This window comes from Myodes glareolus, chromosome 17 (assembly GCF_982192425.1).
Source record: "Myodes glareolus chromosome 17, mMyoGla1.1, whole genome shotgun sequence".
NCBI classification, from domain to species: Eukaryota; Metazoa; Chordata; class Mammalia; order Rodentia; family Cricetidae; genus Myodes; species Myodes glareolus.
Window position 1 is genome coordinate 53,750,963 of NC_142042.1, and position 18,743 is coordinate 53,769,705.

The window sequence follows — 18,743 nt, forward strand, 5'->3', positions numbered from 1 at the left end:
TTGACTTAGAAGAAGGAAAATGTGGGAAGGGGGTATATTTGTAGGAGAAACCCCTTTGGAAAATGATGTTATTTTATCTATTATGCCTTATACGTGTGTAAAAATCAAGATAATGAGCCGGTTCAGCTGGTTGAGATTGTGTTGCATATTTAGGACCAGCAGTTGAGGGGAGTGCAGAGAATCATGCTCAGTAAGTGTGGGAGCTAGAGAAACATAGTGACTGTTATGGGGAAATCTCACCAGCACAGGAAGACAACCTTGTTTTCTAACTGTTCACATTCAGGCCTGAGAGATTTTCCTGAAATAAGAGTCTGCTTTTAATACTGAGCTTTCTCCTTCAGTGTGAGAAATCAATTAACCTCCTGACACTCTGCCTCTGAGCCTGTTAAACAGTATTGGGGTCTGTGTCCATGTCCAAGAATCTGTGAGAGGAAATGGTTACATCCCATTCACCTGACCGTAAACACTGTGTGGCATCACTGCCGCCATGCCTGTTTCTCACTGTTGAAAGGACTCCCCTTAGTAAGGTGGCGTCTCTCCACTGCAGGATTCTCAGGTTCTACCTTTGCCATCTATAGTTGACAAGGCAACAGTACAATCTCTTTGTATTCTGCCTTCAGATTAAAATAAAAATATGAAAATAATGTAGTTTTTAAAAAATTTGTGTTTTATAGACACCTGAAGAACATGAATTGGAGACTGGAATAAAGTCAAAAGAAGCCCGAAAGTACATTTTTAACTGCTTAGATGACATGGCTCAGGTAAGTGGACAGGGTTGGTGTGGTGTTTCAGTCAGAGACACATGTCTGAGGATTATACATGCTAACATTTTGCTACGTGTTAAATGAACATTTGAATCCTAGTAGTGCATACTCTAAAGATACTTGATTGAGCTTCTATAGCCCAAATACACCAAACTAAAACAATATTCTCAGATCTGAAGCTCTTTGTGTGCATCAAGTGATATTAAAATTGTCCAGATTTTGGATTTCAGTTGTGGTTTTGCTGTCAGGGCTGTTCAACTAGTAAAGTCTGTGCAAGTATTCCAAATCTTTTTGGTTTTTAAGACAGGGTTTCTCTGTGTAAAAGTCCTGGCTGTCCTGGAACTTGCTCTGTAGACCAGGCTGGCTTCAAATTTACAGAGATTTATCTGCCTCTGCCTCCCGAGTGCTCAGAGTAAAGGCATGCACCACTGGCTATCAATATTCCAAAATCTTAAGGCTCTAAAATAGGCCCAAGCATTGTCAGCCTGTGTCTGTTTCTCCCTTGCTTTTGCTCACTGGGTCTTGTTTCATGCCATTATTTTAGAGTAATATTTATAAAGGTTTCTTTCTTGTCCCATTTCTCTACCAAATTAAAAATTGCATAAGATCTCACATTTACTGAAAATGCTTATTATGTTCCAAATTTACACACTTTGTACTGTGCCATTTAATCTTTTCAATGATAGAAACTTGTATATTTCAATAATTTTTTGCTTAACCTATTATGAAATTTTAATGCCATGAATTAGTTCAGCTCTGTTGTACCACACACACAGAGGCGTTTCTGCCTGTGGAAATTATTATTCTGTAATCAAACTTCATTTCCCCGGGTTTTTCTTTTCTGAAATGCTAGTATTAAATATCTGTTTTCTCTGTTTTGGAGAGAAAAGCAGACACAGTAAATCTTTAATCTACTATTAAACTTAAGTGAAGGAATATGTTTCTAATTTTCTTTGGAAGGTAAATATGTCTACGGACTTAGAGGGAACAGACATGTTGGCAGAGAAGGCAGATCGGAGAGAATACATTGATCTCTTAAAGAAGATGCTGACAATTGATGCAGATAAGAGAATCACCCCTCTGAAGACTCTTAACCATCAGTTTGTGACAATGACTCACCTTCTGGATTTTCCACACAGTAACCAGTGAGTATGGTACCATCTGGGGACTTTTACCATGATGTGGCTCTTGGTTTAACTCCCATTCCATATAGGGAGCTATCAAGTTGGCTGTAACTTTGGCCTGTGTATTTGGTTCACTGATGCTTTTCTTTCATACTGAAAAGTTGTGTGGCTTAAAGAAAAGTCTTTATTTTTCTTCTTGTTACCATAAAAAGCCTTTTTTTTCTTGAAAATATTTGTAAAAAATACTTTGTTCCATGTTTGTCTTGAGTTTTTTGTTATTTAAATTTCAGCATTCATTCAATCATCTTTTAATCTTTTTCAGTGTTAAGTCTTGTTTCCAGAACATGGAGATCTGCAAGCGGAGGGTTCACATGTATGACACAGTGAGTCAGATCAAGAGTCCCTTCACTACACATGTTGCTCCAAATACAAGCACAAATCTAACCATGAGCTTCAGCAACCAGCTCAACACAGTGCACAATCAGGTACTCAGGGAATTATTGGGGAGCTCAAGCCGAAATAGGGCAGAAGGCAGTAAGGCAAAGAGTCCAGTCCTTGGGTTGTTTTTTGTTTGTTTGTTTGTTTTTTGGGTTTTTTTGTGTTTTTGTTGTTTTGTTACTTCTTAAGCATTTTCTATTTGAGGGCCTGAGCAAGGTGGCTCAGCAGGTAAAAGTACTTTCTTGCAAGCCTGTGACCTCTGTTTCATCATGAGAATTCACAGTTGAAGGAGAAAACTGATTTCCCAAAGTTTCCTCAGACTGTGGAATACACATACCCACACTCACAAGTATTACTATGCACTTACACATTCAATAATAATGAAGGTCAGTTCTGAGATTCAGTCTCCTCTATTAAAGAAGAAAAAAGAAATTTCTACTTGGCAAATGTAACAAACATCCAACTAGACTGCCTTCCTTGTCAGTCACGGGCTGATAGTATTTAACTAGGCTTACCTCGTACCCTCAAGTCTTTGCATGTATGGGCTCTGAATATTGAGTTAATTGTTGCTGCTAGTTTTACTAAGTTTAATCAGATAACCCACTCTTTCCAATAGTTTATTTTTTTCAAGGGTTCTTTGAACAATAATCTTAAAAGGGTGGTATTGTATTTGCTTGCCGATGAATACTTAGTCTTTTGTTGTTTGTAAAGACGAAAGTTTCTCCATTTCTTAGTTTGGTCTACTTTTTAAATAGAAAAGCTTATGAATTTTAGTAGAATTCCTATGAAGCAAATTTTGTGCAGAAGGAGCTGAGTTTTATATAGTTAAAACCAGTCCAGCACCTAAGAGTAACCACTTGCCCCTCTTTGTGCTTACTCACCTTTGTAGTATTTCTTTATTGTTATCTGATTTTGTTCTGGAGCTCGAAACTCAGACCTCTTGTTTGCTAGGCAAGTGCTTATTACTGACCTGTGTATTCCCAGGCCTGGAAATCTTCTTAAGTAGCCTTCCTTCCTTCCTTCTTCCATTTATTTTGAGATAGGGTTTCTCTGTAGCTTTGGAACCTGTCCTGGAAGTAGCTCTTATAGAGCAGGCTGGCCTCGAGGAGAGATGAGCCTGCCTCTGCTGCCCAAGTACTGGGATTAAAGGCATGCACCACCACTGCCCGTCTGAGAGTTATTTCAAAGATAGCTAAAGTTTTGTTCTGGGCTAGCAAGATTACTCTATCATGAGTAAGGGTGCTTACTGCCAAGTTTGAAACCCTGAGTTTGATCCCCAGAACTCATATAGTAGAAGAGCTCCAAGTCTCCCTCAAATTGTCCTCTGACTTTGCTTGCATGTGGTGCAATACATAAATTAAAACAAAACAAAAACACTGAATATAGTGGTGCACACCTTTAATCCCAGTTAAAGGTAGATAGGCCTTTGTGAGTTTCAGGCCATCCAGGACTACACAGGGAGACCTTGTCTCAAAGAACAAAAATATAAAATAAACAAACAGATCCTTTGTTCCAAGTTTCTTTTTTGAGGCTAGGGATATAGCGCAGTTGTCAGAGTGCTTGTCAATATGCATAAAGCCCCTGTGTTATATCCCCAACATTGCATAAGCAAGTCTGGTGGGACATGCCTAGAAGTCCCACACTCAGTTCATATGCCACTCTTGAATGCATAAAGAGTTTGGTGCCAGCCTGGGCTACCTGAGACCCAGCCTCTAAAGTTTTTTTTTCTTAAAAAAAAAAAAAGAAGAAGAAGAAATGAATATTGTTTATCTCTATCTTATACTGATGAATGTATATAATTTTTTTTTTTTTTAGGCCAGTGTTCTAGCTTCCAGTTCTACTGCAGCAGCTGCTACCCTTTCTCTGGCTAATTCAGATGTCTCACTGCTAAACTACCAGTCAGCTTTGTACCCATCGTCTGCTGCACCAGTTCCTGGAGTTGCCCAGCAAGGTGTTTCTTTACAACCTGGAACCACCCAGATCTGTACTCAGACAGATCCGTTCCAACAAACTTTTATAGTGTGTCCACCTGCTTTCCAGAGTAAGTGTGGAAACTCACTCCTGTTCTTACTAAGTAGGACTTTGGACTTTCCCACTGTAGGCAGGTCTAGTTGTTTAGTTCTGCTTTTTGACAAGTTTAAACTCTGATGATGAAGACAGCTGGAATTGGGAGCTGTAACAAAGTAATTTTCCCTTTACGTTGATTTTTCTCTAATAATATTCCCTAATGGATTAGAGGAGCTCAGTTTATGCTTCCTTAACTTAATTCCCTCATAATGTGTTTGTGCCACTGAAGCAGAATAATACCATTTATCTTGTAGAAGCATATATATGTCTCAGTATGTAGAATATGTACATCTTTAAATTACCGAAATCAGAATTGTTATGTATTGAATCTAACTTCATTCTATTTTAAACTAAAATAAAATGTTATTTTATTATAGGATATAAACAGTTAAGAATATAGAAACTATAAAATTTATTCAGTAATATAGACCGTTGTTTTTGAAGTGAAATTCTGCAAGCAAGCTGAAGTTCTTGTGGGGAAGGCATTAAGACATCTGCTTCAGCCTGACTCATAGTCTTCAGACTCCCATTCCAAAAAATTAATATTCACATTCCCATGCTTTCTTATTGTTTTCATTATTATTTTCTAATCCAGTCTGCTTAATTCTTTCCCACCCCCTCCCTAAAATATGGGAAATGTGTGTTGATTGTTTTGGTAAGCTATTTGGAAGGCTAAATTATTTTGAGTCTTTTGTAACAACACACTTGGCTTTCCCTTAAAAGTCTGTCAGACCAGTGTAGTGGCTCACACTTCTAATTCTGACAGGAAGATTGTGGAGCCATTCAGGCAGTATAATAAGATGGCATCTTCCAAAAAAAAAAAAGTAAAAGTAAAAATAATAAATAAGCTAGACTCACAACAAACACCACATTCTCTTATGTGTGGACCCTGGGTTTAACACATACCCTGCCCTGTCCTCACCCCACTTCTCTCCATGTAAGTGTATTTATACATGTGTTTGTAGGTCTTGAAATCAGAAAGAGGATGGTGGTGGGGAGAAGAGATCTTAGAGGAGGTGGGAAATAAAGAAGGGTAATGGAGTACATGTAATTGGAAAGCAGAAGGGAAACTAGCTGGGAGAATAAAGAGAACCACCTGCAGGGGGAGTGGGGAGGAGCAGGACCATGGAGGGGACAAGCAAGAGAAAAGCACCATGGTGTGTGTATGAGGATGCTGTACACATGTATGCAAGCCTAAAACACCATGGCGCGTATGTGAGGATGCTGTACACGTATGCAAGCCTAAAACACTAAGTTTGAAAAAAAGAGAAAGAAAAACTTGGTATCACTGTGGGAATGAACTAGGATCTAGACTTCACAGAGCTTTTTATATAGAAGCAGGTAGCATTTTTATCTTTTTACTTCGGTTAAATATTGATTGTGACTTTTGTTTGTTTGGTTTCTGACAGAGTCGGAGCAAGCGGAAGGAAATGAGGGGCTGGGGGAGACTGAGAGCTTACCGGGAGGCCAGGAGAGCGATAGCGATGTAAACCAGGGAGAGACCGCAGGGAGAGCGGAGGAGCAGATTCACAATCCGTAAATGCAAATTTAGCCTAACTTACCAAATTATTTTCTATATGTACCTTATAGGAGTAATTCTATACTTTGGGCTTTCACAAACTGATGCTTCTATAGAACTTAGCAAATTAGCCACCCCTTCTCCCACCCTTTCCAAAGTAAATTCTGCGGGAATAGCACTCAAATATGAGATTCTGAGATCCTCTGCTGCTTCTCAGATGATTCTTAGATAAAAGAACTCTTGAGTGTTTCTTTTTAATAGAATAAGATGTAAGCTAAAGCAATAGAGGGGGAGTGTGGGGGAACTCCTTTTGGTATAATTTGATAAATATAAGCTTTAGGGGAAAAATTCTGTCTAAAACTCTAGATAACTTAAGGAAACTATAAAATAGAGCAGATTTTAAATGTTTGGACCAGAGGGAGCTTACAAATAAGGTAGTGATGGTGATACCTGAAATACACCATTACATATGCCAAGCAGTCCTACAGTTATCAGTTTATCCTTATGTATATTTGGCTCTAGGAGATGGGTAATATCACCCCGATATATAAATGATGAAACCTTCTTATGACCAAAGTGTTCTAGTCATTTATGATTGACAGTTTGAAACCTAGGCAGTGGGGTCTGTCACATAGGCATTGAAATATTCCATACTGCCAGATAGTTGTTGGTTGGCTTACCAGCTTCTGCTCTGTGCTGGTTTCTACCCAGCAGTCCTCTACTTGAGGTTGCTCACATTTCTCTCTCTTTCAAAATGGCCTCAGTGGAAGTGCAGCAGTCAAGCATTTATAGCTCAGTACTGTAAATTACTTCCCGTACTGTTACAGTTGACAAGTGGTCATATTTTGCCCAGTAGTAACTAGTCTGTAATTTTTCCTTCACTTTATCTCTCTGGAGCCATAGATGAGCTACTGTAGTGAGCATCTCCTCCCAAAGTTTGCCTCAGTCCTTTCATGTTTGGGAAGCTCTTACAGCACTGCCTGGTGTTGGTCATGCACTAGAGTTTTGCATGGCTTAGCTTTCCTGTTAGATAATGAATGCATAAGGCAGCATGGCTGACAACTTTTAAATTTTAATATCGTTATTAGTTGTTTCTATATAAGTAGCATTTTTTTAAGAAAGCATTTTTTTCAGCAGTTTTAAATCTGCTTTTACTAGTCCCCCTCTTAACATTCCTAGAATGCTTTTTTCTTAGTCAACATTTGTTACTAAATTCCTCACAAATTACTCACACAGAAAATTAGAAGACTGACTGAAAATAGCATTATTATGTTCTATAAATTATGCTCACTTGACACTTCTATAGTAAAGTTAAAGCAACAGTAAGGCCAGGGATAGTGGCACACAACTGTAATCCCAACATTTGGAAGATTGAAATAGTAAGATCATAGAGTTGTAGCTAGTCAGGGCTGCATAAGAAGACATTGCTGAGTAGGAGTGGACAAAAATGCGGAGAGAGATTAAGATTGGTAATAGTTTTAGCATCTTCTAATTGAAATGTTTATGTCTTCACTTAGCAGACTGCATGTATTAGTAGACAGGAGGCATGACAGAAACTCAGAGTCTGTAGTGAGAGTGCTGATAGGAGGAGGGTAGGGCATAAGAGATCTCTGGGCTCTTTAGTCTCCACAGAAAGAACCGTGTTGGCCCTTTCCCTCAGCTCAAGACATTGCCATTTATAGGAGCCATTTGATATTTGTGCCAGCATAGTAAGTTGAGATAAGTAAGACACAGGGAGTGTTTTCCAGCAGTAGGTTCATTTTCCCAGCTGCCCCTGAACTGTAAAAGAGTCAGATGAGGAAGCTGCCAACAAGAACAGGTTTCTAGAATAAGAAGTAGATTTCTATAAGCTAACATGCCTGTTATTTTTGTATAATTTCTTCATTTTCTGTTGACTCTACTCTTATCTTTAGATACAACATGTGACTGATTTTTGAACTAGGTTGTATTTTTTTGAGTAAGAAAAGATTCTTTAAGTCATTCTACACAAGAAGGTAATGGGTTATAAATTACTGAGTTAGAGTTATGTTCAGTTATCTGTTTTTGATAGATTACAGTCTGAAAAGCACTTTCTTCCTCACCCACTTCCCTAGTGACTGAGAGATAAATGTGACTTAGAGTGGAGATTGTTTGGCTTTTGCCTGTACTGATAATAGGGATGTAATCATTTTGTGACATTAAGACTTTACATTCCCTTAAGCCACCTTCCCTATATGAAATGCCTTTGCACTAAGTTAACCTGAAGGGAATAGAGCCTCCTTTTTTTAATTTCTGTGAATGAAGGGCTTTGTCTTAAGTGTCTAGAGTGAAAACCTGAGCAATAGAATAAAGCTAGAAGTACCCCCCCCCATGACAACCCACGCACAGTATTCTTAGACCCAGTGAAGCAACCTAAATATGATGTTTTTCCTACCAGCTGGACTGCAAGCAACAACAAAACATTCTGGATTCCCTGTGAGGATGGATAATGCTGTGCCAATTGTACCCCAGGCGCCTGCTGCTCAGCCACTACAGATACAGTCAGGAGTACTTACTCAGGTAAAAGCCAGAACAACATGCTCAATATTGCTGAAGCACTATTGAGAATCAGATATTTTATCCTGAAAAAAAAAATTTGCTTTGAGTATAAAATCCTTCTTGCACATGATTCAGAGGTTTTAAAATGAAACATCTATAATAGAACAGATTACTTATTCCTGTCTTTCGTGGCTCTTCTATTACCTCCTTAGACTTACAGAGGTGACATTTTAGACCTCGAGAAATGGTTAAGGTAGTACACATGCATTTTTTTTTTTTTTTTGCTGTAAATTTAGGGTTTCATCCTTGCCCTTTGGTGTCCTTTTTTGTTTAGTCTTGGAGTTTTCTAAGAGTTAAGGCTAGGTCACACCATGCTACTTCTTCAACTATAATCCTTCATTTTATGTGTTTAGTAGAAAAACTTTAAAATGTTATTTTTCCAGATGATTGAGAAACTAAGGTCATAGACAAAATCATGAAGGTTTTGTATGGTATACAACATTATACTTTGAATTCTATATGTTAGTGTTTGTGGCCTGTGATATACAAGAAATTCTGAAATCCCAAACTTATTGTGTGAGTAGGAGGAAAATTTCTTCATAAATGAAATGCCTATGTTTTATAGAATGGATGCTCTGAATCTGGTCCAACAAAGAGTCCTATACTTTTTTTGCCTGATACCATTGACTTGACATAGTGGGCCAAAGCCATTCACAGCTGAAAGGGAAAAGTTGTGTTTGGTGTGTGTTTTAGGTGCCATGAAATTAGTTCATTGTCAGTAATAACTTGGGGGGAGTGAGAACCCTTCTGAACCCAGATAACCTGCCTCGGTGCTGATTTCACTCACCTGCCTAATCTACATTTCAGGGAAGCTGTACACCACTAATGGTAGCAACTCTCCACCCTCAAGTAGCCACCATCACACCGCAGTATGCGGTGCCCTTTACCCTGAGCTGCGCAGCCGGCCGGCCGGCGCTGGTTGAACAGACTGCTGCTGTACTGGTAATTCCCCTCACTTGATTGTGTTACTAACGGAGTTTCTTTGGTTTCTTTCTTTTTTATTTTTTTTCCTATTTGTTTTGTTCTGTTCTGGTTTTCTCATTTAAACAAAGAAACAAACAAACAAACTAGCTTAGTCTTTGCAGAGGGCATGGAAGCATGTGCCATCTTGTGGCTGTGTTCTTGCTACATCTTTAATGTCTCATTACTTCCTCCCCAACATTTGCTGAAGCACTGTTTGACTCTGAGGATCAGCCTAGTGTGGTTAAAGCTCTCTGTGTAGCCTCAGGAGAGCTTTAATACTCTCACCTTTCTGCCTTTCTTATCCTTGGCCCTTGAGATTGAAGAATATGGCCTTCCATTTGGCCCTGCCACAGGTATCCAGATGCCAAACTTTGAACTCCCTACCAAGCTAGCTGCCCCCCTTTTGTTATCTTCATCTTGTAAAACTTCTGTGTATATATATATATATATATATATGGAAATGTTTAAAATGGTCTTAAGGTATTGCTTTATCATTAATACCAACTTCTGTCTGTGATTGAAGATAGTAGTTTTGGCATTCATGATCGGTGGTACCTTTTATCTTCCATTTAAAGATATTCCCTTTAAAATACACTTAGATTATATTGTTGGTCGAAATTAAAGATGAACTTATTTGTAGGAATGTTTTTGAGAAAATATTTTACAAATAAATTCTAATACAAAGAAGGAAATATGGCTGACAAACTTGCAAATACAGTATCTTTGTTATTAGAAGTCTTGAGGGAGAAGTCAGTGCTGATAGCTGCAGTTTCCAGCGCAGAGCTGGGAAAAACAAATATGGCTTGCTTTGAAGTGTACTTCAGGATTTGTAACCTTCAGAGTGAGTTTGGATGTGTTTGGTTTGGTTTATTTGGGCAAGTTAGAATTGTTTATTTTAAATCCAGCATTTCATTATTTGAAATGTACAATTAGGTAAGCCTCTCCAAGCCAAATGATACTACTGAATTCCTTGTATTTCTTACTTTCACAGTGGATTTAAATTTCTTCACCTGTGAATTGTTTCTCATACGCATAGAACCCAAATGCTAGGGAGTCAGATATAATTCCAACGTAGTTGGTCCACATTTTAAACTTGCATACCTGTAGTTGTGAGACTGGAAATGTCAGTTGACCCCTCACCTTCGCTGCTCTCTTTAAGTTTGCTCTAGCCATTTGTTAAGCTTTGCATATTTTTTGTTTTTCCTCTGTCAAAACAGTTCGTCGCTTGGAACGCCCGATTTCTGCCTCACATTGGAATGTTATTTCTTGCTTTGTATTAAACTACATGCTTTGTCTTGTGCAGGTGTTGGCTTATGGAAAGACGCATGGTGTGACTTAACATCTTCTCTTGTTTTCTGTTCTGTTCTGTTTCGTTCTAAATTCTACGTATGGTAGCAGACGTGTTGCAGTTTCTCTGCTCAGAGGGCTTCTTGTTTGGAACCAGTATTTGTAACAGGTGGATCTGTTACTTGCAGAAATATTTTTAAAACTGTTTTGATAGCCTTTCAATTTGAAATTCATGAAATAGAACCATATGTACCCTAGTAGGTAATTGAACTACTGAACTCAGGTTTAAAAAAGAAACTTCCAAATCTTTTATATATTTTTCCAGAAATTTTTGACAACTTTTAAGAATAATGTGGTGCTTTAAAAATTATTTTGAAAAGTATTTGCTCATTGACTTAATTTTTAATTCTATCACATGACTATAAATAATGTTGTTAGCTCTTTTGCCGGCAGAAGTTTATTTACCAAGGGATTTGGTATTTGTCATCCATGTCTGCTGCGTTTTCTACCCTTCTAATAAAGGGAGCAACTCTCCCCTATATTTTAAGGGTTGAATTGATCTGGTGTCTTATCTGATTGGCCTTCAAGTTTTGGAATTTTTATTTTTCTATCTCAAGAGAGTCCTCTTAACTCTTTCTAAAGGATGTATTTTAGAGGCTTTTATTCACCAGGGTATACCTGAACCTTCAGCTTCCTTTTCTCGACACACAGAGACTCATATTGCAGGGACCCTTGTTTCTTAGTGCCCTGCTGGTCAGGTTATGGTGACAGCCAAAGGAGAGCAGTTTGCTTCTTCTCTTCCCACAACTCTTGCAGCTATGAGTAAGCCCTCTGTACTGTCTTTCTTTTTTTCTCTTATCTCTGCAAGTTAACAGTCTACAAACTTTTTTTAAGATATATATTTTTCTTTCATCTGAAAACCAAAATCAAAAGCTAAGAATGAGTCAAGTCTGGACCTTTCTATGTGTTTCCTTGCAGCAAGCCTGGCCTGGAGGAACACAACAAATTCTCCTACCTTCAACTTGGCAGCAGTTGCCCGGGGTGGCTCTACATAACTCTGTCCAGCCTACAGCAGTGATTCCAGAGGCCATGGGGAGCAGCCAGCAGCTAGCAGACTGGAGGTAGCACTCTCTCTTTCTCTGGGAAATGTGTACGGGTAGGAGCCTGTGATGTGAAGAGACTGGAAAGAAAATTAGGGAAAATTTTATATTTGAAATCCTTTGAGAAAAAGACTCATTAGTCTAGAAAAGGAGTCATAAGGAAATTTGGAATATATGAAAATGCAGGCTCTGTGGTCAGGAATCATTTACTTCCCATTTAAACAAAGCCTTAAGTGATTAGAGAGAACATAGTGAGATCTTAAAGCCTTAAAATCCCAGTGACTGGTCGTAAAAGTAAAACACAGCTGTGCTTAATCTCTTCATCTCTAATAGCAGTTCGCTCCTGAACTTCAGAGGTTTGGAGAGTCACTCTTCTGTTTCTTTATGTTGGTACAGGAATGCCCACTCTCATGGCAACCAGTACAGCACTATCATGCAGCAGCCTTCTTTGCTAACTAACCATGTAACGCTGGCCACTGCTCAGCCTCTGAATGTTGGTGTTGCCCATGTTGTCAGACAACAACAATCTAGTTCCCTCCCTTCAAAGAAGAATAAGCAATCTGCTCCAGTCTCATCCAAGTAAGTCTGTGTTACAGCTTGTGGTTAAGACTTTGAGAGTTACATTGTCCAGCATTCAGGGTGTTACAGTGTAGGTATTTTGGGTATGAAGCAAGTGCTTGCCAGATTGAACTTAAACTGACCTCCTCGTCTGGGCAGGTGCATCCTCAATGTGCTCCTCCTTCATCTCCGCTGTCACTTTGAACCCGGGCCCCTTTACATTGTTTTCATTTTTTGTTACTTTCCTTGTTTGTATGGTGTGACGTGGGGTGTGTGCTCGTGAGTGCAGTGCACATGCCTTGGCAGGTGTCTGTAGGTTAGAGGACAGTGTGCAGGAGGCAGTTCTCTCCTACCTATCAGCTCCTGCAGTTGAGCTCAGGTCATCAGGCTTGCTGAGCACCTTAACCTGGAGACAAAGGTGCATAAAAATGTAAATTCTTTTATATTTTGCTGTTCTTATCTTTGGAAGCACTAGCCAGAATCATTAATTTTTCATTAGAACTTTTATAACTAAATGTGTTATCGTAATGATTAGGTAAAAAAGAACCAGAAAGCAGTTAGAAAGTCAAAGGAAAAGATGCACAGTTGGGAGGGTAGGGGCAAGGACCAAATAATCTGAACTTGTGAACTTTCCCTACAGATCCTCTCTGGAAGTTCTGCCTTCCCAAGTTTATTCTCTGGTTGGCAGCAGTCCGCTGCGTACCACATCTTCTTACAATTCTCTCGTCCCTGTCCAAGATCAGCACCAGCCAATCATCATTCCAGACACCCCCAGTCCTCCTGTGAGCGTCATCACTATCCGCAGTGACACTGATGAGGAAGAGGACAACAAATATAAGCCCAACAGGTAAGGCTGGGCAGACGGTTGCCAGGCGTTGTCTTGTCTCTGACTGTTAATATTAGTATACCTTTGCTCAGTTTTGACTGAAAAAACAAAAAGAACAAGCAGAAAAATAATTTGTAAGCATGTCAGTCAAACTCAGAAGTGCTTGCAACTGAGCCCTGTCAAGTTTTCAGTAATGTTATTCATCAAATAAATCAGTCTTTCAGACACATTAGAGAGCAATTTGATATGGCTATCCTGAAAATAGCCATAACAGGATTATATAAAGAACAGTTCATCATAATCAATAGACAGATAAATTATTTGAAACTCAATATATATCTTAATCTGGGAAGGCTTTGTTGGGAAGGGCGGGACCCTAACCCTTATGATCTGAAAGGTGAAGAACTGAAAATCAGCTTGTTTCCTTCCATCCTAGCATTTTTGCAAGCGCATTAGTTATTTTTATGTTGTTGTATTAAATACCGTGACAGAAAGCAACTTAGGGATGAAATGGTACGTTTTGGTTTAGAGTTTTAGAGAGGATAGCTATGATCTTCCTTCATGGTGGGGAAGACATGGATGCAGGAGCATGAGTCTGGACTGACAGGAAGCTGGCTGATCATACTTGATTCACAGAGAGGAAGCAGAGCGAAACAGAGAGTAAGGCCAGGCTATAAAATCCCCAAACTGCTCCAGTGGTCTGCTTTCTCTAGCACAGCAGTACTCCTAACGGTTCCACACCCTTCCCACACATTGCCACCAACTGGGAACCAAGTGAGCTTATGGGGGACACCTCACTTAAGTCACATCATCAAGTGGGCAGCTTATACTGAGAGGGAACCCGGGAGTTTAGGAACTATGTGCCATACCTTTCTCTTAGTGTGAATGGCTAATGCCCTGGTTGGTCTGTGTTATGTTCTTCCATGAGCTTTTGGTGTTAGGTGTGACCTTTTACCTACGATTCACATGTGAAATTAAATTAAGAAGTGTTACAGAATTATAGCTGAGGGTTAAAGCTTTATTTCTGGATGTGGTGCCACATGTCTTTAATCACAGCACTTAGGAGCCAGAGGCAGGCAGATCTCTATGAGGAGTTCAAAGCCAACCTGGTCTACATTGCAATTTTTAGGCCAGCCAAAGGGCTACTACTCAGTGAGACCCTGCCTTAAAAATCTATGAATAAAAAAAATAAGTAAATGAAATAAAAATTTTATATTTCTGCTCAGGTTCCTCTGGAGGCTGGAGGAGCCATGGGACCCCTTGAAGCTAGAGTTCCAGTGGTTAAGGCTGCCTGACTTCAGTGCTGGAAACCCCCAGACCTCAGAGAGAGCAGCACTCACTCTTAATGGGCCATAGCCCCAGCCTATTAAGTGAAATTTGAATAAACTTAGAAAAGCAAAATTAGAAAGCATTTTGGGCCTTTGTTCAAAAGTACTATATGAGAGATGATAAACTTGCAAGTCTGATTTTGAAGGTGACCATTGTAATGCTTTGGGGAAGAGAAAACAGAGTAATGGCAAAAATTATGTATGAAATATAGCCAGTATGATTTCTTTGACTGAAGCCAATTCTATTAAAAAATAAGGAAGCTGAAAATGGCAAAGTGAGAATCACAAAGGAATCTTTTTCAAAAACATAGTGAAGCTGGCCATGGTAGTACAGTTCACGCCTGTTATTCCAATATTTGGGAAGCAGAGGCAAGAGGATTCTGAGTTTCCGGCTATACTCTGCTACATAACAAGACTCTATCTCAAAGAAACAAAAACAAAACCTAAAGTAAAAAGGCAGAGTAAAGATAACATCAGGAACATTTCAGTCTAAGAAAACGATAAAGGAGAAAAAGCAGTGCTTGAAGAATATTATTGAGAGAAAATAAACAAGAATAGCTAAGAAGCGTCATGGATTAGTTGTAGACTTTAAAATCTTTGCATTCTGGGTCTGAGTGCTATCTTTACCATTTATTCTTTGTGTGACCTTTATGAATCCCTGGACTATGTTTTAATTTCCATATCTACAAAATGGGGTTAATAATGCCAATTGTTGAGGGTTGGAAAGATTCGCTGGTTTGTATAGTATGCGAAAATACAGAATAAATGCTTCTTAGCCATTTGCTGCTGTGGTTACTGCTGTTACCATTAGGAGAGAACCATGTAGGACACATTGCCAAAACGAGCAGTTATAATTGTCTGCATTTTCTTCTCCTCAGCTCGAGCCTGAAGGCGAGGTCTAATGTCATCAGTTATGTTACTGTCAATGATTCTCCAGACTCTGACTCTTCCCTGAGCAGCCCGTATTCCACGGACACTCTAAGTGCTCTCCGGGGCAACAGTGGGTCACTTCTGGAAGGACCTGGCAGAACTGCCACAGACGGCACTGGCACCCGGACCATCATTGTGCCTCCACTGAAAACTCAACTTGGCGACTGCACTGTAGCAACCCAGACCTCAGGTAAAAAGGGTCTTAGCTGTTAGAGTTGAATTTTCCTTGGATGTTTATATGTTTACTATTTAGTTGAACTATGCCAGTGGTTAAGACTAAGCATAGGTATTCTTAAACAGTGATTAATTCAGAAATCAGTTATTCATAATAGCAGAGTTTGTTTGCATCAATTTATCTTCCTACATTTATTTGCTTGGATTAATATGAAAATAAGGTTGTGTTTGGTGCCAGTATAATATCTTAGATATATTCATCTCTAGTGGGAAAAGTTGATAAGACATATCTTAAGTAGCAGGAAGAACCGAGTAAATAGTTTGGCCTGCTACATGTGATTTGAATTTGATGATCTAGAATAGGTTTAATTTATAAGAATTTAGTAATACTAATGATGACCATGAGCTGGAGACGGCTTAATGGTTAAGGATATTTGCTGTTCTACCAGAATCCTGAATTTGATTCCCAGCCCCACATCAAGGAACATACAACTACCTATTTATCTCCAGCTGTAGGGGAAATCACCACCTTCTGGACTCTGGGCACCCTCAAACATAGACATACATACACATGCTTAAAAATAAAATAAATCTCTTAAAAATGACTTTAACATGCCCTTTAGACTTTCAGTCATAGCGGTGATACTTTGTTAGTTTCATTTTTACCTAATTACTTCCATCGATTTTTGCTGTTGGGTACTGTGTTAGTTGTTCAGTAACAAATCCTGATTTCATAACAGAAGCTTACTTATATTCATATGACTTCCCACTGCAAGTGTCCCTGATTGCTAGGCTTGCATGGAAATAGGACCAGAACCTTGGAATTCTTAGCATCCTATGAGAAGTTTGCAGGAGACAAACCTGTCTTAACCTCTAGATGCAGAGAGGCCCAGGAAAGGTAGTCTTGTTAGGCAACAACTTCCTATGGGCAACTTCATTGCAAAGGAAGGGTGTTGTTTTAGCTTCGGCACAGTGACTGGGCCTTAATCTATTGCTGTTTCAGCCAGCATTGCAACTCCACAGCCTGCTTCTCTAGCAGCGGCCTGGCTGCTCAGACCCAGCCTTCCGGGAAGTTTGTTCCCGCTGGCACTGGCTCTGTTGCTGCAGCTAAAGGTAGCTTTGACTAAAAATCTATCCTTCTGTTTATAAATAAGACTCAAAATTCAAAGGCTGTGGTGAAAACCTGCGAGCCCAGAGGCTGACCTTTTCTCCTTGCCAGCATCTCCGATAGCCCCTTGCTTCCACTCCACCAAACCAGAAAAACCTGTGCCACTCCAAACTCCACCCTACTACTTCCTGTATGTTTCTCTCTCTCCTGGATGCCCTCTGCTCTATGCCCTCTGTCAGCTGGTTGCTAACTCAGCCTCCTGACCCAAGGTCAATTTTATTTAATCAACACAAATGCAAACTTGAGGTTCAAAGTGTGATCAAATATCCCACAGCAGAATGGGAGGGATGGCTTTTGGTGTTAGAATAGCCATCTGTGTCCTACACACAAATAGTATTTATGGGTTATGCTACCTACTGCTTATAGGCCTTAAAAGGGTTCTAATTTAAGAACTTGTGTTAAGTCAGTATGCTTCTCCTCCATAGGGGTAGTCAGCTGCCTTGAGACAAGGTAGAACATACTGATACCAGGTTTCTGAATGTAATTATTAGGAATATAAATGCTATACATGAATAATATTAATTCCTAATAATATAATCCACAGTCCAGTTTTCCTACCAGAAACACAGAAAAAAGCCAACTTTTATATTCTATCATTCTTTAATCTCTTGCAGTGTGAAGGCAGTACATACCCCAAAGGATAGAATTTTGCCTTCATCTTAGACCCTTTGAACCTTTAAATATCTTTCTGAGTTCCCCATTGTCATTTTTATTTAACCCCATTCCTGCATAAAAGTATAGGTTTATTGTGGATACCGTGTGCGCCCTCTGTGTAATAGGAGACTAAATAATTTTACTTAAGTGACCATTTAAGGGTCTTTGTGGGCTTTGTGGAAAGACAGAGAAGGGATGGAAAGTACAGTTTGTTGTTGTGGCACAACTGTAATTGAGGAAATAAGGATACTGAGACCTTAACTCTTACAAACTACAAATGTGGACTTACAGGATACCCTAAGGTTAGGGCAATGATGCTAATGCTTGATCCATTTTTTAGGTCTCCTTAGCAGTAAGACCAAGCCAGTGGCCTCAGTGAGTGGGCAATCATCTGGATGCTGTATCACCCCCACAGGGTACCGAGCTCAACGAGGGGGCACCAGCGCAGTGCAGCCACTCAACCTTAGCCAGGTAAGCGCTAGGGGCTGCTACCTTCTGTTTGAGTTCTCCCCTGTTGTTACTCTCTGGAGAACCTTGCTTCTGGCTGGACTGCTGAATAAAGCCAAATGAAGCTCCTTTTGTGTCGACCACCTGGTGTTCTGTGCCTGCGTCATACCTGCATGTGCTGTGTCTCTCATTTGATCTGTGAGTGCGTTGGCGATGCACTGCACCACCATCCATGCTTTGGACCAAATTCTCTTCCGTGTCTCCAGGCCATATATAACTGGAGCCTTATACTGTTTACCTGAGTCAAGACAGAGAAGCCACTTAAGTCAGCTGGGTCTAACCCTGCCTGTTCCTAGAGTTTGGAACATCTCCTGCCCTGCCATGTGATCTTCTGATGGGATAGTAAGGGGTACTCTATTCCATTTCTCACCTAAAACTTTGGTGTTCATGTGGTATCAGCATGAGGTTTAGCTGTGTGTGGGAGAGAGTGGAGAACACATGGAGGTGCAAATGGAAATGGAGTCAGTGTGTGCACGCAAGGTTCCACACTTTAAGAGGCCTGTGGAGATCTTAGAGGAGAGCAAAAGAAAACAGCAAGGCAGGTTAAAGAAAAACCACTGATTCCAGGATAGGGCGTGTTAAGTTACTAACATGCAGGCATTGACACCCCTGTGAACTTGATTCTCCACTTCCTCTCATACTGTCATACGTAGGAGCAAACCGTTGCTTTCTTGAACAGAGTTAGGATCTGTTCTTCCAAAAGGCAGAGGCATAGTTGGCTATCTTCTAACAGCATTGATTGCCAGTTTGTTCCAAGGC

The 18,743-nt window shown here is 39.7% G+C and overlaps 1 protein-coding gene across 4 annotated transcripts in view; it reads left to right on the forward strand.

Annotated features, from left to right (window-relative positions):
* Hipk1 (homeodomain interacting protein kinase 1) overlaps nucleotides 1-18,743 on the forward strand; it is a 47,295-nt gene that overhangs the window by 23,749 nt on the left and 4,803 nt on the right. For 3 of the 4 annotated variants that reach the window (XM_085677896.2, XM_087897690.1, XM_048442255.3), the window contains 11 exons: nucleotides 675-761; nucleotides 1,725-1,909; nucleotides 2,211-2,373; nucleotides 4,142-4,367; nucleotides 8,329-8,450; nucleotides 9,297-9,431; nucleotides 11,718-11,860; nucleotides 12,236-12,418; nucleotides 13,038-13,244; nucleotides 15,430-15,671; nucleotides 17,818-17,948. In XM_085677896.2, coding sequence (XP_085534022.1) covers nucleotides 675-761; nucleotides 1,725-1,909; nucleotides 2,211-2,373; nucleotides 4,142-4,367; nucleotides 8,329-8,450; nucleotides 9,297-9,431; nucleotides 11,718-11,860; nucleotides 12,236-12,418; nucleotides 13,038-13,244; nucleotides 15,430-15,671; nucleotides 17,818-17,948 — 1,824 coding nt within the window. The remainder of the gene's footprint in view (nucleotides 1-674; nucleotides 762-1,724; nucleotides 1,910-2,210; nucleotides 2,374-4,141; nucleotides 4,368-8,328; nucleotides 8,451-9,296; nucleotides 9,432-11,717; nucleotides 11,861-12,235; nucleotides 12,419-13,037; nucleotides 13,245-15,429; nucleotides 15,672-17,817; nucleotides 17,949-18,743) is intronic. The other variant, XM_048442254.3, reaches the window with a different exon arrangement.